Source organism: Octodon degus, unplaced genomic scaffold (assembly GCF_000260255.1).
Source record: "Octodon degus isolate 3935 unplaced genomic scaffold, OctDeg1.0 scaffold00042, whole genome shotgun sequence".
NCBI classification, from domain to species: domain Eukaryota; kingdom Metazoa; phylum Chordata; class Mammalia; order Rodentia; family Octodontidae; genus Octodon; species Octodon degus.
The window spans coordinates 3,785,728-3,807,058 of NW_004524618.1; the positions used below are offsets into that span (position 1 = coordinate 3,785,728).

The 21,331-nt window shown below is 47.2% G+C and overlaps 1 protein-coding gene and 1 long non-coding RNA gene across 5 annotated transcripts in view; one reads left to right on the forward strand and one right to left on the reverse strand.

Moving 5' to 3' along the window:
- The window catches only part of Cfap43 (cilia and flagella associated protein 43), a 111,833-nt gene that overhangs the window by 30,619 nt on the left and 59,883 nt on the right, over positions 1 to 21,331 (reverse strand). For 2 of the 4 annotated variants that reach the window (XM_023715576.1, XM_023715572.1), the window contains 9 exons: positions 19,155 to 19,303; positions 14,239 to 14,342; positions 11,461 to 11,601; positions 10,491 to 10,654; positions 9,255 to 9,407; positions 6,853 to 6,983; positions 4,927 to 5,071; positions 3,934 to 4,032; positions 3,172 to 3,249 (listed from right to left, as the gene is read on the reverse strand). In XM_023715576.1, the coding sequence (XP_023571344.1) occupies positions 3,172 to 3,249; positions 3,934 to 4,032; positions 4,927 to 5,071; positions 6,853 to 6,983; positions 9,255 to 9,407; positions 10,491 to 10,654; positions 11,461 to 11,601; positions 14,239 to 14,342; positions 19,155 to 19,303 (1,164 nt within the window). The remainder of the gene's footprint in view (positions 1 to 3,171; positions 3,250 to 3,933; positions 4,033 to 4,926; positions 5,072 to 6,852; positions 6,984 to 9,254; positions 9,408 to 10,490; positions 10,655 to 11,460; positions 11,602 to 14,238; positions 14,343 to 19,154; positions 19,304 to 21,331) is intronic. The other 2 variants (XM_023715573.1, XM_023715575.1) reach the window with 2 other exon arrangements.
- Positions 2,674 to 4,020, forward strand: LOC111816841. Its single transcript, XR_002821168.1, has 3 exons — positions 2,674 to 2,781; positions 3,229 to 3,458; positions 3,959 to 4,020. It is a non-coding gene; the product is annotated as an uncharacterized LOC111816841 (long non-coding RNA).

Consider the following 21,331-nt stretch of genomic DNA (forward strand, 5'->3'; position numbering starts at 1 on the left):
AAGAATACCTATCAAATGCATTGAGAGGTATAACTGTGAAGCTTCCAAGCATCAGTGGGAGGGAAGGAGGAAGGGATAGAGGGAGGGAGAGAAAGAAAGAGAGACAGAGAGACAGAGACAGAGAGACAGAGACAGAGACAGAGACAGAGAGAGAGACACAGAGACAGAGACAGAGACAGAGACAGAGAGACAGAGACAGAGAAACAGAGAAACAGAGACAGAGACAGAGAGATAGAGAGACAGAGACAGACAGAGAGAGAGAGACAGTGATAGAGATAGAGAGACAGAGAGACAGAGACAGAGAGACAGAGACAGAGAAACAGAGACAGAGACAGAGAAACAGAGACAGAGACAGAGACAGAGAAACAGATACAGAGAGACAGTGCCAGAGCCAGAGCCAGAGCCAGAGCCAGAGAGACAGAGACAGAGACAGAAACAGTCAGTCTGTGAGTTTCCAGAGATAAATTCTGGCTACCTGCAAAGAATTGGGAACCAGCAGTAGATAGACTCTTGAAAGCAGGCACTGTACGCCAGAAGACAAGGCCAAGCTTTCCAAATTCTGAGGGGAAGTCACTGTGTTCCCAGGCAAAGCATCAAAGGAATGTGCAAAGCGGATGCAGCCATTTCTAGGCATGTACCTCCCACATGCGCTCCCAGGGCGGAGCCAAGGCCTGCACAGATCTCCAGGTAGGCTCATTCCTAGGAAAACCTCTGCCTGGCATCCCGGAAGCACAGCTCCATCCTAAACGATGCTCGCAAACACCAAGTGGCAGTCTTGGGAAGGGAGCCCCCGGAAAAGGCAGGCCCAGAAAACGGGGGGCAGATGACAGGATGCCCTGGAATATGGACCCGGGAAGCCACTAGGAAAGTGCCACATGTCTGGCATAGACAGTAAGGTGCTTTGATTGGAGATGGAAGACAGAAAGCTCTGGAAGGGAGGCCACAAAGCAAGAAACGAAATGAAACAAAATCACTGAGCTGGGTGTGGTGGTGCATGCCTGTAATCCCAGCATTTAGGAGGATTGTCACCAGTGCAAGGTCAGCCCAGGTATATAGTGAGTTCAGGACCAGGCTGAACCATATAGCAAGTTCCTGTCTCAAACTAACATACACCTAAAAACAAAATCACTGACAGATTGCCGCAAGAATCTAACTATATTGAAAAGACTGTTCTGTCATTTGGAGATTTTTTTTTAAAAAATGTATTTGGTACAGGGTCTCACTACACAACACAGACTGGTAGTGATCCTCCTGTTTTCAGCTTCCCAGTGCTGGGATTACAGGTGTGCGCCACCACACCTGGACTCGGTACTGGCTCAGTGTGCCCAGGGTCAGGGCTGGCCTGGCATGAAGCTGTAAAACTGACTTAGCAGATTAGAATATGGCAGAGCTGGCCAGGAAAGCAGGTATGACCTGTTAAGAACAAGATCCCAGGGTGCATGCACAGAACTTACTACGTATTACAAACTCTAAACTTGACCATTCTTTCCTTGTTACACACAAGAACCTGGACTCTACTGGGCCCACTCAGTGTGGAAGGCATGTGGTGAGACTTTGCAATCTTTCTTGGGTTGCTCTCACTTTGTTTTGCTCTGAAAGGAGGATTGTTTTTTAATTGGGAAGGTTGTTTTTTTGACATATTTTATAGGCTTGTATAACTAGTCGAGTCTTAAAGTGGAATCTCTTATCTCTAATCTCTGAGCCACTTAGTAAGTTTTTTCTAAGTGGAAAGAAAGCCTGGTGAAGAATTTAATGATTTCTTTTTACTGGCTGGCTGTAGGTGTGAGTAACGTTTTAGTCTCTGCTTGAAAGCACTGGGGAGGGAGGAGTTGGTACTTCTGCAATGCGCCCACTTGGCCTCAGCCCTGGGATTGTTAGACTTGGCAGCTCTTGGGGTTTTTGTTTTGTTTTATGTTTTCCAAAATAAGGGCATCTGGAGGCACTCAGGAGGACAGGCTCTCCAGCAGCTGGCTTGGCCACTAGGTCGCCGCTTGGCATCTCCATGTGGCCCCACCTGCTTGTTCGTTTTGGTTGCTTGCCTGTTGGTGTCTTTCACAGTTTAGACCTGTCACCTTAGATGGGAGATAGAGGCTAAGAAGTGATCTACGTGTGTGTGTGTGTGTGTGTGTGTGTGTGTGAGTTAATAAAGGACTGAGCTGTTAACAGGAATATATATATATATATATATATATATATACATATATATATATGAATATATAGCAGTACGGGCATGTAGCACCAACGAAGTATGTAAGTACATTCTGAGCCAGTACAAACATTAGCCTTCTGGCCTCTCCTGAGCTCTAGTGCTCTGCTCAGCTCTGTGAGTCATTCCGCCTGGGCATCAGTTTTTTTAGGAGAGCAAAGTGGCAGGGAGTGGGAGACGGGAGGGGGCAAACTGGCTGAGCAGGGGGACGTGGCGTCAGTCACGGAGACCCAGAAGGCAGAATCCAGGCGACAGTGCCAGCTCCTGGGCCTGGCTGGGCCAATGAGAAAGCTCTATGTTCCCTTCTCCATTTATATGGGACGCAGAGCCCAGCAGCCTTTGATAGGACGGTTTAAATCTGACGTCGGGCCAGGTGAGTTTCGGATAGGCCAGCTGTTCCAAATGCCTTGTTCACGTGGGGGGCATGCGAACTAGGAACAGAATATATAAGACCCCTGCGCCTGCCCCTGTGGCTGCCATGGCTGCTTTCCACCGCCACGGCCCCTGCCTCTGGCTGCTTTCCACTGGCCCAGCCTCACACTGCAGAGTACAACTCTCTTCTGCCTTCAATAAATGTGAGTTCGTGCTGCATTTTTCCCGGGTCTTTTCCAAGTCTTTGTTCAAGATACCAAGACCCTGAAAGGATTTTCTCTGAGACTCAGAAAGCCAGGCTTAAAGAGGGACAGGTCTTTAGTTGGACAGCTGGTCTCTTTAAAGAGTGCTTGGTATTTATAAAAAATAAATGTATACCTTTAATAAGAATAATTGTTACTACATGAGGCAGAGTAGCTGGAAAAGACAGAGGAAACAGCCAGTGTTCCTGCGCAGTGTGGCATGGCGAGGTTGACCCTGTTGAGGTACCCCGAAACCTCAGCTAACAGACAGGAAACGGGGGTGCGGCTCCTCACACTGTTGAACAAGACAAAGCTAGAAGTGTAACTTCAGTCTGAAACCGTGAGACTTACGGTTTTAGCAAGCTCTTTGATTCCACTTTTGATCGCTTTCCTTTTCTGGGAAAACAGCCTGACCTCCTTCTCGATGGCCTGAAATGGAGCAAGCGCGTCATTTCACAAAGCAGGAGAAACAGCAGGGAGAGATGGAAACACGGTGACAGACACCTGGGCAGACTTCTCCGGAAGTGTAAATAAAATGCCCCGAAGATCAACAATACAAAGTGCATGGGAATAACACCTGGGCAGTGCCCGGCTAAATCCACACCATGCGGGCGGCCGCCAGAGCGGCCTGCAAGAAGGTAAGAAGAGAAAAGCCAAGTGACGAATAACTGACCCAAAACACCCGCTTTGATTGGGAACTTGGCCAAAGCTACACGATGGCTGAATCCACACAGACGGCCGCTATCCTGCTGCCTGTGTCGCCCTGGTGACACCTGAAGCCCCAGCATCCCTTCTGGGCTTGTGCTTCTGGTGGAACGCCCCTCAGAAGCCACTCCACCACAGGCACCGCAGCACCTCGGCTTGCCTGGAAGCCTTGTGGGCTTCCTGTCAGCTGAAGTGCTGTCCCTGGAGTCCATCTACCTTAGCCTACAAGCCAGGCCTGTGTGGAGCGTGTCTGTTCACTTCCAGGAAAGCCACATTTGTTCTAGAGCGTGCCCTGCCTGGCAGCATCTCACCAAGCCCTCTGGCTTTCCGCTCGGCCTCCGCAGGAACTTCGCCTATCTGGCACATCAAAGAACATGACCGCAAGCCCACCCCATGTCTGATAAATACCTCCTTGCTTTTTACTTGTATCCAGGGAATTTCCGTGTTACTCTTGGGGAAAAGCAGCTCCTCCTGTGACGAGTCAGTGCTCAGCCTGTTCTGGCCTGTCTGAAGAAGGCAAACAGTTTTTCAGTTATACACTCATCAAGTCCTCCTCACTTCATATAACTTCACTGAATCCCTTTGCATTTGTTGCGTGTTTGAAACACCAGCTACATGCCTGCTGGAGATGCAGTGGCTCAGGTCCCTAATTCTTACACGTCTGTCCTGATCACAGAAATAAAAGGGTCCAAAGACTAGTAATACAAGGCTTGCATGAGGTGCTGCCAGAGCAGTCCTTGTTTGGCCACCACACTTTGCAAGGAACTGGCAAGTTGTTGAGAAGGCAGAGACGGCCACGTGGCCACGCAGGCCTGGCGTCACACGCCTGCCCACTGCCGTGGACCACACGCCCACCTCCCAGGCCTGCCCTGCCATCTGGGCAGAGCGTCTGAGTCTCCCCTCCTCCTTGGGAGCTGTCCACTCCCCCAGCCTCCCTCTGTGTCATTGCTTCTCTGACACCCACACATCCCTTAATGTCTCAGGAAACCTCTCTGGACTGACCGACACATCCACGTCCGTGTCACTCCATTTCTGCACTCTTCTTTGCAGCTCACCGTCGCAGGGCAGGCTGTGATGTCACCCCCATTCTCCTGCGCTCTCCCGGGTCCCCCTCTCCCTGCCTTCTGCTTTCTTCCCCAGCTCCTTAGGACCCACTCTCTCCAAGCCAGTCACATCCCGATCTTGGGCTATGGTCTAAGTAACTATGCTGTCGGCGGCCACGTGGAGGAAGACTGAACATTTGCGTTCCGGGGCAGCTAATATGCTCGTTAACAACCACGGGATACATGAATAGGGAGAAGCATTATTAAATATGTGCTTAAACAAAATACAAGCTGAAAATTCATTCACGATCTACAGCCGCCACCCCCCGAAAGCAAGTAAGCCGTGGCAGAACTCAACTGCATGCTCAGATTCTTGTTCCAGCTCCGAGGTAAGTCTCACTAAACTCAAATAATTATTTTGCTCTTCTATGCTGCTGTTCAGAGATGTCAATAGCTCGTGGCAGTATTCAATAATTTCACTGACTAAATTTCCTGCAAGCCTCCTATATTAATAGAAAACAAGACACACAGATCACAAAGCCATGATTTTAAAAGAAATCACATTTAGCAGTGCTGTTTCCTGGTACCTAATCATCTCTATGTGAAGAAACAGGTGTGCAGTGCTCCGGGGAACCATGGAGTTACGAGAGCTTGACTTCCTACAGGAGAACCTGTTGCTGGTTCTGGGGCATGAGGAGCTTCGTCTCTGTGGGGTGCGCACCCCCTGCATGGCCCAGAATGCACTGCGCTACTCGCACAAGCACCACCATGCAACTCTGGGGGGCGGGTCACCTCCACGCAGCACAGCAGGGCCACTCGAACCTCAGACACATCCCCACCGGGAGGGTTTGGGCAAACTCATTCTGGGCCACACTCGTGTACCTGCCAACGCAGAAGTCAGGACAGGGCCTGCACTCCTAGCGGACACTTAGAAGCTCCAGCAGTTGAGAGGGCAGGTGCTGCTCTCCACGACTGGAGGGCTTGTCACAGGCCCAAGGCCACAAGCTCGCACATCCTGGGCCAGGGTGTGAAGCCCAGCATGGCTGGAGTCAGACATCAGGTGCGGACTGCTAGCTGGACGAGTCCTTATCTCTATAAATGGGGCTCCCACCTCCTGTCCCTGCTTGCTGTTACCTGAGTTGCCATCTGCTCATGGACTCCGAAGGCAATGTTAGGGTTTATTAATTAGTAAGATACAAGTTTGTATGTATTTAGGATTCCATGTGTAAAATGGGCATGATGATACAGTTCTCAAATGAATCTGTGAAATAAGTGACTACCAAAATGGTTACAATAACACGCTCCACAATCGCTAATGTTTTCTCTAGGTTACCAAGAAAGGTACAGGAGATATTGGGAAATATTTTTTGCTGAAATTAATCACACACTGATAAGTGATGTCCACCAGCAGATAAAACCAGGCAAATGCAGGGTCCAGGCAACACTGTGTGTCATCTGCACGCTTTCTACCGCTGGACATCGTCGGTATGAATAGGTAGCATCGACATGTTCAGAATTTTAATTTTAGTCTAAGCAAATCGAATCTAAACAAATTAATATCATCTAAGCAATATCTAACTAGTAAGTAAATGTATGCGTTCACACATACACACATTCACGCCTACATACACGCCTACATGCACGCCCACGCACATACCAGGTTTCTGAGGGATAAACGGAAGTGTTTAGCTGTCCCGCCTCCACGGCTGTCCGGATCCCCTGTCGCCCTCCAGCAGACCCTCCAGCAGATGTAGCAGATCGGCCTGCTCACCCCACACATCCTGACTATCCCTCTCTGTAGTACGCACCTGGAGGCTTTTGCCTCTGGCCCCTCTCCCACCCCCAGGGACCCACCGCTCCAGAGCCGGGCTGGTCCCAGACACAGCAATCGCTCACTCTGGAGGTCGCGGTCACAGTCAGCCTGCCCACAGCCCACACTGCAGCCAGCTTGGTGGAGGGCTGCCACTCCCCAGGCCCAGCTCCCAGCCCCTAGGCCCCAGATCCTGCCTGCATTTACAGACTAACCCACCCGAAACCTGCCCAATCCTCCTTTGGGAAACCAAGCCTCCTGCCCACATTTCCCACTCCCCTGCCGCCTGGCCCACCCCATGCTTCCCGTGTGGCCCCTGTGGGGGCGTGGCCTCTTGTCTGGGAATCCGGAGTCTAACACGCTGTCTTTTTGGTAGCAGCTGCCTGCTGGTGTATTCGCTTTGCTGGCTTATGTAACAATGAAGCTCTAGGGCGACACATGCGGGGCTTGCTGCTTACTGTGCGCTGCACCTACTTCCATTTGAGGAGGACCAGGGTGCCGTCGTCCTTCCCGTTGACCAGCACGCTCTGTCCATCCACTGAAATCCTCACGGACTGAATCCCGTGCCCCTGGTGGGAGTGACTCCGACACCGAGCAAATGTTTCCTCGAGAATTTCAGAGACAGAGCGGAGAAGTTACAAACGCAGCTGCACATGCGGTTTTCCTAGCAGGTTGCGTGCTGGTTTGCCCGAGTATGTGCTCACAGCACCGTAGCGCTTTGGTGCACAACAGGCTCTGGGGACCACGCGGCCGGCACCTAATTCCCACATGGAACCCGTTCGCCGGTGCTGGCTTGCTCTCCTGCTGCTTGGCGTAGCGTGGAGAGGGCTCGTGGCCACAGAGAGGTAGTGGGCGTGCAGACACCAAGAGGTGCACGCGCCGGCTGGGGGCTGCGGAGTCAGCCCGAGCGAGTGCAGACGGCGAGTCCTGGTGCCTTCAAGAAGCAGGCAGGCTCCCTGGCGCGCAGGGGCCGGTGTGAGGCCAGAGGGGGCGGCACTGCGAAAAGGGCCGGACAGCTGGCCCTGAAGGACCGGAGCCGAGCCAGCCCGACAGACCAGGAGGGCCTCCGCCCACGGAGGTGCACAGGACACCAGCTCCGGGTCCTTCACTATAGCGAAGGACTGCGGTTTCTGCGTCACAAGGGCCCCTGAGCACAAGCCCTTTCCAGTTAGCTCTTTGAACATGCACATGTTCAAATCCATCTAAGTTCAAAATCAAAGGTGTGCCCTGAACTCTTTTCTGTCTCCAGGTTCCAATACCTGGTGCAAGTAAATCAACACACTGTCAGTATCTCTCGGAGGTACTATGCTTATATCCATTTCTTAGATAATTTAGGTAAGAAACGCATGTCCTTGGTGCCCCACAACATCTCATTACACAAAGATTTCCTCACTCTGTATCATGGCTACATAATATTGCATGCTGTACTCATGTACTCATTTTTCATTTGTGTATTTGGTACAGAGTCTCACTACCCAGCTCCGACTCGTAGTGCATCTCGTGTTTTCAGCCTTCCCAGCGCTGGGATTAGAGCGCACCACCAGGCCCGCACTCATTCACTGGCTCAGTGTATCCCCAGGGCGGGGCCAGCGCGGCATGCAGGACTGGGAATCGAACCCTGGTCCCTGCGCTTGCCAAAGCACTTAGTCCACTGAGCTAGCCCACTGGCCCTATGTACTGGTTTTGTACCATGATAAATTCTTATTTACCAAGACTTCTTTTCATGGCCTTTGGCTTGGTTTTGAGAGCAGTGCTACCCAAAGCAGCCTCATCCACGAGGTGCTCGGTGGCCCAGTGTAGGTCGTAGACCTACCTCACAACTCCGACCCCTCGTCACAGTGGGCCACAAGGAGGGACATGGGACAGTACAGCTTCTTGAATAACAGGCAGTGCAGCAGATTGCACGTCATTCACTTTAAGATAATCTCCAAGGGATTTGATATTCCCCCTCTCAATAGATCACTTTTGTCCAAACGTGCTTTCTTTAAGAGATGAGCAAGACAGCAGGGCCGCACCAGCCAGGAGCCAGGTTAGCTACTGACTCAAGGGAGTTCTCTGCAGGTGACCAGAATGCTCCGGTGTGGGTCTGGGACACTGGGTAAGAACCACAGACCTCACTTAGGAGGGGATCCCCAAACCTTGAGGAGCAGCAACTACTTCCACTTTCTTGGGTCTGAGGATAGTGGGAGCCAGGAAACCTCGGCAATTCCAGCCTCCCCCAGTCACGGCCCTAAGGCAGGGCAGAGGTATGCAGAGCTCTCTGCCATTTGCCCTCCAGGATCCTCTGAGCAACTGGAATTCTGTGAGGCTCCCGGGGTGTCCAGGACCCGGAAGAGGCAGAGAGTGAGGCTGGAGCTCCTGCTGCGCCCCGCCCTGAGCCTGCGGATTTCAGGCTCCTGGTCAGAGTGTCCTACACTGGGGAGGCTAACACAGGCACAAATTGCCCGTAACACGTTGTTCACTGATGTTTTCTGATTACAGAAAAGTTGAGCCGACTAGAGCAGGCTCTGATTCATCACCCAAGGGCTTCTGTTCCTAATCTGGAACCCATATGCGTACCCAATGCCTGTTTTACAAAAGGAATTTACCCCAGAGAAGGAGCAGTTCATGCTTAAGATTTTTTGTCTTCTTTTTTCATTTTTTTCCTCTTTCTTTTTAATTTCTTATAACTTTTTTTTCTTTTTCCAATTTTTCATGCATATATCTGGTAATCTGAAGAACTAAGTTGAAGACAACGCTATGTAATATGACAAATACTGTTAAACTCATTTTGCATAGTGAAATTTGGTACCATTTCTAATTTTTATTACTATTTTGTATTCTCTTTACAAAATAAAATGACAATAAAAATTAACTGAAAAAGGCAAGGAACTCACCAAGGTGTATGCATCGCGGACACACAGTGTTCCACATTTAGCTACGGTGAGAAGCCACAGCCCATGTGAAGACAAGTGGAGCGTGCCAGGCCCGTAGTGCTTGCTCTGTACTTTTTGGCTCGGTTTAAGAATGCACACGCCTCTGTGTCCCTGCTGATCAAAGAAAAGCACCCCATTGCAGCAAAGACTAGGCAGGCAGCCACGGGGTTTGCAGGCATTCGCGGTGTGCCTGTCAGATCCACATGCGTGCATACGGTGCTTGGAAACGAGCCCGGGCTGGGTGGAGCCGGCAGCTGGGCGCTGCATGTGTGTAGTCCGTGTACAAATGAGTGTGTTTTTGCTAACTAAGCAAAGTCCTCTTTTTATGTTCATGTGCCATTCGAGAGCCCACCTACACATCAACCTTTATTTTTACCAGTCATTTTCACACATCCTCATGGGCAAGTCTAAATAAAGTAATCACCATGCTCACCACATGTCTGTCCCACACTTCTGGGAAAGCCCTTCTTCACCTTATACCCCCAGTCCTGACCACTGCCGATACCAGCATCACCCCAGACCTCACACACTATCTCTCTGTGTCTAAGGCTAACCTATTCTCCAAATCCAGATTTGATTTGATTCCACTCAACTCTTCTAGAAATCCCCTTGCCATGAGCCACTTGTCTCTCTTCCCAATTTCAGTGTCTAATACTGGCTACACTGGGAGGAAAAGGCTTTGCTTGAAAACGGTAGAAAGACAAGGAGGTGGATACCCCAGGGACCCAAAGACAGGCATTAAAGGGACCCTGCATGGCCCAGGGAAGGAAGGACAGGGAGCAGGGGATCACCCAAGCAGAGTGTGCCCCACAGCGGCGGAAGGAGAGAAGTGTCCTTCAATATGGCGCAACTCTGCTTGGGGCTAATGCGCACAGCTCCACTGGCGCCGGCCACTCTGGTCCTCGGCCTCTACGGCATTGAGTTTCTAGCGTTAGATATATTTTAAGGCAATATTATGGTGTCACCTGTACGTCTATCTGACCAGTATGATGTACTTGGCACCAGCGTGGCTCAGGAGTGGGGTCGCTCAACTACATTTAATGATGGATTAACAAATAACCCTGACACGCACCTGGCTCAAGGGAATGACATTAACGCCATCAGACCAGTTGTTAACTAGTCAAGAGGGTCAGGCCTAATTATACAATGCACACGTGACTGCTAAGATGAACACTACATGCTTAAGGCATGGCATACCTTCTCGGGAAGCTGATAGCTACAGATGTACGGCACCTGGTGGCAGAACCCGAGTACTCGGCTACTTTGAAAGTCCAGGACCGCAGAAGACAGCGCGTGCTCTATCTCGTACAGGTGCTTGTGAATGAGCTCATCTTTCAGCCTCCCTCTCTCGTCGGCAGTAGCTGTAGGAAGCATAATATTTGGCAAAGCAGAGAGATCACTTGGACATAGTGATTTCCTATTTTAAGTCATTAAGTTAATATGGATACCAAAACAAAGATTTTTAAATACTTGATTACTACGGTAGAGACTACTTGTGATAAAAATAAGTTTAAAATAATGTACCTTCACTGGAAATCCTTATGACTGCTCACAAGTAAAATATCTTTTGTAGACTGTGGTTAATATTATTGATTAATTTAAAGAAATATTAAAATGAACTTGTGATAGTACAGAGATTACTAATTAAAACATCAAAGCACTTGGAGGTTTTTTTCTGCTACTCTGTAATTACATGCCTGCACAAGCACTAACCAGATACATTTATCACCTAAAATAAAGAATGCCTCTTTCCTGGTCCCATCTGCTCCAGAAAGCTTGCTTTACAATTTCATCAGCAAAGGTGACTGCTCTGTGAGCTATCTGAATTTAACTATGTGTATTTAAGGTTATAAAACCAGAAATACCACAAAGTTACACATGAATTTGGCACAAGCCTCACCTGGTCCCGCATCTAATGATGAAGTAGGCTCCTGAGTTACGAGGCGGGGAAGAAAGTCCACATTTCAAATTATTTAGCAACCACGCCAGTTTCACTCCGTAAAGACACACAAAAGTAGCCATCTTACCTGTCCACATACTGAGAGAAAAAATGCTGGGGCCAGAGCCCGCTCAGAGCAAACGAAAGCAAGACAAACCGGAATCAAACCAGAGCAACAGCTCAACTGGCCAGGACGGGAGGGGGAAGGGGGGTTTCCTCTCTTCGCACCTGACTGTAGTTTTATAGGCAGAGTGAATACTGCCAGACTGCTTCTTTCTGCTTCTGGAAGCGAGGAAAGCGCTGTCACTCTCACGATATTCGCTCCCAAAAGGGACAAGGTGGATATTTGTAGAAGATCCTTGCTCACCTCTGAAAACAAAGGGAACCAACCCGCAAAGGTCAGGAACCAGTTCAGACTCCTGCCGCCCCGTTAAGGTATCACCTTAGAGATTCCAGAGGGGCTGGGGCGATAGCTCAGCAGAATAAGCACTTGCCTGGCAAGTGCAAAGGCCTGAGTTCAATCCCCGGTACTGCCAAAAAAAAAAAAAAAGTATTTTTGGGGCCGGGGAGATGGCTCAGTAGAATAAGTGCTTCCCTGGCAAGTGCAAGGGCCTGAGTTCAATCCCAGGTTCCGCCAAAAAAAAAAAAAGAGAGATTTCATTCAGTTTTTGTTTTTTTGTTTTTTTTGGTTAATAATTTTATTGAGAAACAAATAGCAATGAGACAGTTTCAAAACTGACTAGTAGGACAGTTTCAATAATTAATACATAGCATATTGTTGTCTTCTTAGTGGTTATTCATAGCGCAAGATGCAGACATGACATCCTGTCCAAACACTATTAGTACAAATCTTTCTTCTCATTGAATTAAGAGAAAGTAGCTGTACATCTATCCTATTTTCGATATACAGATACAAAATGGTTGTTCATTTGTATCCCCTTTTTTTGTTTAGTTTTGTCAGAGATGGGTATTCCATTGCCATTTAAATATTGTAGGTGCGTCACACAATCTTTAGAACCAAATTTACTTGCTGATAATCAAATTCAAAGTGACCTTTAAAGGTAAGTAACAGGAACTTTTTACCCCCTGGTACAGAGATCTGAACCCAGGGCCTTGCAGTGAGCTCTGTCCCCAATCCCTTTTGGTTTTTATTTTTAAAAAGTTATTTTATTTTATTTATTTGATACAGGGTCTCACTACGCAATTCAGACTCATAATGATCTTCCTGTCTCAGCCTCCCGAGCGCTGGGATTGCAGGCTACATCCAGGGCCAGCTCAGCACGTGTTACCAGGGATTGAACTCGGGTCCTTGCGCTCAGCCTGGGCTTGAACTTGCAACCCTCCAGCCTCAGCCTCCCAGAGCGCTGGCATCACAAGCTGGTGCTCTCGTGCCTGGCTGTGATGCAGTCCTTGATGAACTAGTGGATTTCTTCTGATGAGATATCTCGGCCAACAGATTCCAAGCAGCTCAGGTGGCCCATGCCTTTCCCGCCTGGCGTGGGGTCCCCTCAGCGGGCCCCTGCTGCTCTGGCTCCTCACCAGTTTGTCTTCTCTCCCCATCACAGTTCTTTCCTTATGTGGCCAGGGGCTGTTGGTGCGGAGGAAACACCACCTGAGACTGCATCTGGAAGCCTCTCTCTGCCTACCTCAGCCGGAGTTGGGGTGCCTGGAGCCTCCTCCCAGGCACCACCTTCTCAGCCCAGGCCAATGGCCTTCCCTCCTCCTCCAGGAGGAAGAGGCCTCATGCAGCAACGCAGCCTGGACCCTCACCCAGAGTTGTCTTCTGTCTCCCTCCTCTCCCCGTTGTTTCCTGACACTCATGGCCGATCTGTGAGGATGAGCCCACTCCTTCTGCTGGACCGTGCACTATCAATCACCTCTTGTCCTCTTGTGGCCCATGGAGCCCTCTGCTCTGCCCGCAAGATCCAAGATCAGCAATGTCCAGGTATTTCATTATTTAATTCAATAGCTGATGTTAGAAAATACTTTAGCATCAACTATGTTCTAAGCAGATACCGCTAGTTATCCAAACACCTCTAAAGACAACATGGGTACTCTCCCACATCACTTCTGTGTGGTCACTATGACTTTCGTGGACTCACTGTTTCATGGGTTTTGAAAAAAATATTCAAATTATTTATTGAAGATTTTTCTCTATATTTCAAGATTTTTGGTACTGTATACATATTTATATGTGCAGTATTTATGGTTTTAATGATTTTTGCTTAAAAATGTAAAATATGTAAAACATGTTAAAATGCTAATTCTAACATATTAAAAGATTAAATTGAAATAAAATACACTGTTTACAGTATGAGTGGGTGAATACACACTATACTGTACAGTTTATATGGGTTGCTAAAATTACATAGGTTTATAAGTTTAGAAAATGCTTAGGAACATTAGAAGTGTTTTTAAAAGTGTGGGAAAGCTTTATAAGAGTGTGGGAAGGATTTAGTAAAAGGCGAAAGATTTATACGATCTGAAGAGAAACCAGAGTATGTGGGAAGGATTTAGAAACCCTATATATGTGTATATACATATAAAATCAATATAATATTACTACTTTGCTGATTTTCATTTATTGCAGGGGTGTCTGGAATGACACCCAGAACGACACCCCCGTGATAAGTAAGGGACTGCTGTAATTTAAGTGTTTTTCTTGTAGAAAATATGCCACAAGGGCTGGCCAAATACCTCAGCAGAGTAAAGAGCCTGTAAGCAGGCTCAGGGGCAGGGGGTTCGATCCCCAGGCCTGCCACGTTGGCCCAGCCCCTGGAGCACATTGAGACTGGGTGCCAGCTCTTGGGAGGCTGTAAACAGGCAGATCACTATAAGTCCGATCTAGTAGTGAGACCCTGAAAACCCTGCAGATCCTTCCCTCAAAAGAAAAAGAAAAACAAAATATGCCACAGAACTGTTTTGCCATAGTTCCATTTTCATACCCTTTAATTTTTTGGAATAAAGCAACTGACATTTAAAATTAGCAAATATCCCCAGCCATACCTGTGAACCCAAGGACCTGAAATGACCTCGTGGGTCTGGCGTCAATAACAAAGATGCTTCCTTCTGATGTTCCCACTAGCAGGTACATTCCGCGCTGGTCGTATCTAGAAAGAAGCAATCTGACAATCAAATTTTACTTATTTCGCCAGCTAGATGCTAAGCAAGTTTGCTGCATGAATTGCCATGGAAGCACATTCAGGGGCAGTCATTCATTTTTATGGGGAAAAAAGTATGTATTTAGAATTAGCCAGCTGGACTCAGTTTAGATGATCCCAATTTTGTTGCCAACATCCAGTGCATCATTGTGTGTGTGTGTGTGTGTGTGTGTGTGTGTGTGTGTGCTTTTAAATGTGTAGGTTTTTTAAAAATTTTTATTTTTAGCACATTGTAAATAGATTATTTACAAACTCAAATGAATATAACAATAAAAATTATCTAGAATAAAAATGAAAAATTTAAAAATCAGTCATATAATAGTTCACTCTGTGCCAAAATCAAGAAACTTATATTCATATAATTAGAATTCTCAAAGTAGAAAGGGGTGGCAATAAACATTTAAAGATTTAAAATTTTTGAATTTAGTTGAAATTATAGCATCACATTTCCAAGAAAAATGAACTTTTTCATAAGAAATTTGAAAAGAATCATACCAAGTTACACAAAAATGAAATTGTCCAAAACTAACTGTAAAGAAAAAAATCATTAAAGCATATACATAAAAAATTAGCTTATGGAAGAACAAAATTAAATAGCATCTTATTCCACATTAGAAAAAAAAAAGAGCAAGTTGGTAAGAAACTAGACTAATTAATTTGAAGGACTGAAAGAAAAAAGAATCTGTCCTCATTGTGTTCTTAGGATGGCAGTTATGCAGGACTGTGTAAAACACATTAGATGAACCCATTTAAAAGGTCATTGAAGGTTTCTACACAACACTATCAATCTTATAGTATTGATACATATTTTTTCGTGTGTGTGTGTGTATGTGTGTGTTAAAGACAAGGAAGAAGTGATATAAAATCAATGAAAAGTGGAAATATACTTTTCAAAGTTTCTAATGCTAGGAGAAAATAACATACCATGTCTTATAAGTAAGCTGTAGGTCAAACATACAGTATAAATCTTAAAGATTAAACAATTTTCAGAAAATTAAATCTCAATTAAAATTTAAATTAAATATTTCAAAATGATATTCTAAAATTAAAATTAAATCGTGAGCCCAACTAAGAGGCCAGAATGTAGTGTATCATATGTATGAATCTGTGATTAATTCAGAGTATTCACAAAGTATTTGATTAGGTTAATAGACAAAAATATCAACTAAGAAAAAGTTTTCATGGTAGTAAAGAATTAGAATAAAACATAACATAAATACTAGAATGGCAAATATATGACCAGCACTTCTAATAGTTTGGGGACAGGATATCACACAAAGTTCTAGTATGTCATGGATATGGACAGCGGCTTACTGGTGGCCAGGTGTCACTTGTGGGACTGAGCTACTGCTATTTCCTTGATATCCACCCTGTAGAGCTGGATAGAATCATGACCCACAGGGTGCAGGAGAAGTCCATTTGTAGAGTGTGCTGATGGAAATATTTTGCTGCTGTATACAAGAGAATAATTGAAAGACTGCTGTTGTATACCTCTTTTTCTCCTGTGTTTGCTTGCCCTGTTTGGTGGGTTCTTTCCATTCTCATTCATGGAGTTGTGGTCATTTTGATCCCCTTCTAGAATCTCTTTGAGTAGTCTGTAGGGTTGGCTTTATCATCATGACATTCCTTAGTTGTTCTTTGTCATAGACGTATTTCACTTCTCCATTAAACTTGAAAGAGAGTTTTGCACGGTATAGTAGTCTGGGTTGGAATTTGATTTCTTACAAGACTTGAAGTACTTTGCTCCATGCTCTTCTTGACTTGATGATTTGTGAAAAGAAATCTGCCATTATTCTAATGGGTTTTCTTTTAAATGTGATCTAGGGCTGGGGAGATGGCTCAGTAGAATAAGCGCTTCCCTGGCAAGTGCAAGGGTCTGAGTTCAATCCCTGGTTCCACCAAAAAAAAAAAAAAAAAAAAAAAATTGATCTGTTTCTTTTCTTTAGTGGCTTTTAGTATACTGTTAATGTGCTGAATTTCTGGGATCTTGATTACTGTATGTCTGGGTGTGGTTTTAATTGGGTTGATGTTATTTGGAGTTCTATATGCTTGGGTTACTTGAATGTCAGATTGTTTCCCCATGTTTGGGAAGTTTTCTGCTATTACTTCTGCCCATATTCTTTTTATACTATTTGTATTAACTCCATCTTTCTCATTGATGCCTATTAGTCTTACGTTGTTTGTCTTTGCATTGTCTTGCAGATGTTGAATTATTTTTTTCCTGCATCCTAGTTGTTTTTAAGAGGTCTTTTCTTACGTTTTCACTAGCTGCAGTGGTGTCTTCAAGGTCTGAAAGTCTATTTTCACTTTCATTCAAACGGTTTTGCCAGCTTGTGCTTGAGATTTTAATTTCCTGTGTATCACTTTGAATCTGCTTCATGCATTCTGTTTCTTTCCTATATTGCTCATTCAAGAATTCCATCATTTTTCTATTTTCCTCTATTTTTATTAGTGTCTCCTATAGTTATTATGCATATAACTATAAAGCACTTAGTACTTCTAAAGTATATTGTTATAGTTAACATTTCTTTTTTTACTTCAGAAATTCTTTCTGATCTGACTCCCTCTATACCTTTCTGCAGTTGTTTCTTTACTTCAGATGCTATTATTTCAGAGATTTCCAGTGTGTGATTTCCAATTTCTTCTATGCTATTGTCTCCTGCATTTGTTCTGGGTGGGCTCAGGGCCTGAGAATGCATTTTGCTCCTTCTCTTTGTCCTTTTGTATAGCACTGTCTTCTGACCTTTGGTAGAGCTTTGATAGAGTTATTACCTTAGCACCAGGTCCAGATCTACCAAGTTCGAACTTATCCAGGTGGGTGTGGCTTGGGTCTGGCTGCAGTGTCCACTTCTTCCTGCTGCAGCCCTTGGAAGTGAATCCACTGTGCCACTCTGGCAAGATGTTCTGCTCCTGGATCAGCTGGCTGGCTCTTGTCTCTAGCCTTTCTACAGGGAGTTCTGCCGCAGGGCTCCACACAGGGCCTGTCTGATGGAGGAAGTTCCACCCACATGCCTGGCCTGGGTGCTGGTTTGAATGAAGATCCGGCAGGCCCTGGGTGGTCTCACTCACACACCGGGCCTGGGCCCTGGGTCCATTCAGGATCTGGGGGGCCCCAGGCTGACCCAGTCACTCCAGGCCTGGGCTCTGCATCCAACGCATCATAATCAGGAGCCAGTCAAACATATGCCTTTTTCTCTCCATCAGGCCAATTAGGATATTGACTTTGGCAACATCGATGTCATAGAGCCTCTTCACAGCTTGTTTGATTTGGTGCTCATTGCCTTTGACATCCACAATGAACATGAGTGTGTTGTTGTCCTCGATCTTTTTCATGGCTGACTCTGTGGTCAGGGGAACTTGATGCTGGCTTAGTGCTCCAGCTTGTCTCTTCTGGAGGCGCACTTCCGAGGGTACTTGGGCTCCTTTCAGAACTGCAGTGTCTTGGGATGGTGGGAGGTGGGTGACGTTCGTATCTTCTTCCTTTTGTGGCTGTGGATGCCTTTCAGCATGGTCTTCTTGGCCTTCCAAGCCCTTTTTTTGGCTTTAGCTTTGGGAGGGGCAGGGGCTTCCTTCTCTGCCTTTGGCATCATCTTGGTTAAAAAGGCTCAAAGCCAGTCATTTTTATGGTCTGTCATTTTTCATAATCTCTGACTTCATGAAGGCTGAGGGATAAATCATTCTACTCTATTCCAAATTACAACTTAAAAAACATAGTCGAGCAGGCTCAAGGAAGGTGGGCAATTACTTCACCATGAATGAACAACGTCAGTAGAGCTCTCTTAAAAGTTCAAGTGGAAACAAATACTTCCCCAATTAGTGATGGATGTGATGTTGCAGTACCCTATGACCTGTACCCAACATGAAGAGGACAAACGCAGGAAAACGTTTCTGCCATTTCCTCAAGTTGGAAGAAGTGGAAATATACAAATCAGAATAAGATACAGGGATCTGAGAAAGAAGAGAAAATAGGATTGGGGTGGCCAGGGGGATAAAAGCCACCCCCCAGCCCAAGCTAGAGGTGGGCAGGAGCCCCTGGAAGATGGCAGCCCAGCCCCCCTGTGACATGTGGGCAAGTGCCTCTTGTCCCTTCTCTGGAGCTGAATTCCCTAACCCAGCAGGGGGCGCCCTACTTTTTCTGCCCAGCGTTTCAGAGTCCCATTCAAGGAGCTGCAATACGGAAGAATAGCAGCAGCACGCAGTCCACATTCAGTCTGTCTACCACCGTGCCTTAAAACACTGCTTCAGATGATTTGAAACAATCCAAATGTCCATCAACATGCAGTTTGTGTAAGATAAAAAGAAAAGAAATACATTCTGGAATCCCTTATCACTGTAAAGAAAAACGAGAGAAGTTGTGTGCAATGTTTTTCAGTACATACCCCTAAGTGGGGGGAAGGAGCTCCAGAGCTTGCCGTGCAAGCAGTGCAGAGACCCTGGGCCCGGCGCACATCCTGTCTGGGTCACACAGAGCAACCTAGTGAACGCCCCACCTGAACAGTGGGGAGCAGCGCCCGGAGCTCAGCAGGCCCAAGCTGGGGTGCCTGGCACCCTGCCGGGGGTGGGGGCAGGAGACCGGGACAGGCGCGCCTCCAGGGAGAGAGCCGGCGGCAGGGATGTCTCCCTGCACTCCTCTGTACTCTCTGAACATTACACTGGGTGAGCGTTTTACTGTTAGAACCAAACGCAGCGGTTAAAAGTGGCAGTGGCAGTGGTGCCTCCGGGGACAGGCCTGGCAAAACACCACTGGCCTCTAGTGCTTACGTGAGGTGCTGCACCGGCGCCTGGGAGAGGAAGGCCTTGTGGACCACCCTGGGGGACTCTACACTGCGGACGTCCAGGAAGTACACGTAGCCATCCACGGTCCCCATGGCAGCAGAGAGCGAGGAGGGCGAGCACGCCAGAGTTGTTGCCTGCGGAAGACACGCCAGAGGGATCTGTACCGAATCTAGTTCTTTAATCCTGAATTTAGAAGCTAGACTATAAGGGAGTACTTTGAACTTTACCCCATAACATTATTTTATTCTTGAATGATGACCAAATGATTATGCCAGTAGCCTTCACAAAACAATGAGACCAACAATAGCAAAAATATGATTTAAAAAATTAAACAAATTCCAACTGTCTTCCAGATATGTTTGTAAAATGTTACTGACTATTACGACCTGCCTTTGTCCTCTGAGTCATGGTGAAGCTGGGGTGAGAGAGGGGAACTTTAAGGCATGGTCCAGTGTCAGGATAACTCTACACTGGACCATGCCTTAAAAAAAAGAGAGAAAACTCATACTAGATCCCTGTTTATCTCATAGTCACTTATGTCTGATAAATACAAAGCAGAGAGAATACATTTACTCCATAGTACCCAAGGAATCAGATTAATTTGTCTGTGATTATACTTCGTAGATTGTTTTGAGTACAATCATGGAACACACTGGGGCTGGAGAAGAACTTTGGAAGCACTGTCCTGCAGAACAGAAGCTAGAGGCTAAGGAGGGCAGGGCTGCCCCAGATCCCAGAGCAGGTGACAAACCTCAGATGACCGCAGTGTCCGGGCCGGTTAGAGCACAGCAGTTCACGCAGTTGAGTCGGCTTTGTTTTTTTCTTACAATTTAAAAATCCTAATTATCATGTTCACTGAACAATGAAATGGATTTCTCTTATATACACACCCTGGCCTTGATGGGCCCCACCTGCTCTGCTACCCTCTCCAGTTCCCCCAGCCTCTGCCCTGGGACAACATCCCTTCCACTTTCATGGCATCTTCCTCCACCTGACTCCACAGGAGAGAAAACATGTGATCCTAGCTCTTCTAGGTGGCTGACGTTGTTAAACACGATGACTTCTGGTTCCATCTGTTTTCCTGCACCTCATTACTGTTCAGCTGAGAGCCTTCGTGGGGCCTCTCAGGGTGTGTACATGTGCAGTGTCCCCACATAATCCACAGTGGAGGGCTGACGTACAAGAGAAGCAGCACTGGCCAGAGGAGGTGATCCTGCGTGTCTCCAGGTGGCCAGGCACGCAAGAGCCAGCTGGGTTCCCTGAGGACCACTGCCAAGCATTCTCGGAGAACACGGGGCACCAGCAGGGAGCTCGCCCGCCTACGAGGCTAGGGGGCAGTGGTGTTCTGCAGCAGGGAGAAGCCCATATGTGCCCACCTGAATCACAGGAGTGTACAATCTGGCTCTGAGCTCAGGGAAGGACGGCTGAGGCCTTCGGATGGCGCTTTGATCCTGCCTGCACGGAAGGACCAATGCACATCTGGTTCACAGGCCTCCGGGGCGCTGTCACACATTTGCTTGTGTCTCATGTGTAAAAAGGGGTGTGACCAGATGAACTTCAAGACCTCACTCTTCTAGCTTTAGAAATGCCAACAGCGTGTACCTACAAACCTTGGTCATGGATGATGGAGTTTGCCTGTATTTCTATCTTTTAGTCAAGACGTTTTACCCTGGGGGGGCAGTTTCATTTATCCAGTGGAATGATGCGCCGTTCGCCTCTTGTAATATTCTCACATAAGGTATGATACTTATTTGATTATTATTGAGATTTTAATTTTATAAAGGGGAAGGATCGTAACTTTTCTCCCTAGTAAGAGCCACGGCTCGTCTAGAACCGCGCGGTGCAGCCCACCATGGTAATGAACAGAAAAGCCCCCACACTGCCCTCTTCCTTGGTCCCCTTTGCACACTGTTGTATATAATGCATTGTGGAGATGACGGAGCGCCAGCGGCGGCGTCCCGGGGAAGGCCCTGCCTTAGCGCACTCCGCCCGCCCGCGCACCAGCAGCCACCGGCTCCTTTTCCGGGCTGGGGTGGGCTGCACCCGACTCGCTTCCAGAGAGGCTGGCGCCAGTTAGCAGGTCCACGCCGCCGTCCACGGGGAGCGTTCACGGCGTTATTAAGACGCCGGAAGGAGGAGGAGGAGGGGGAGGGGGAGGGGGA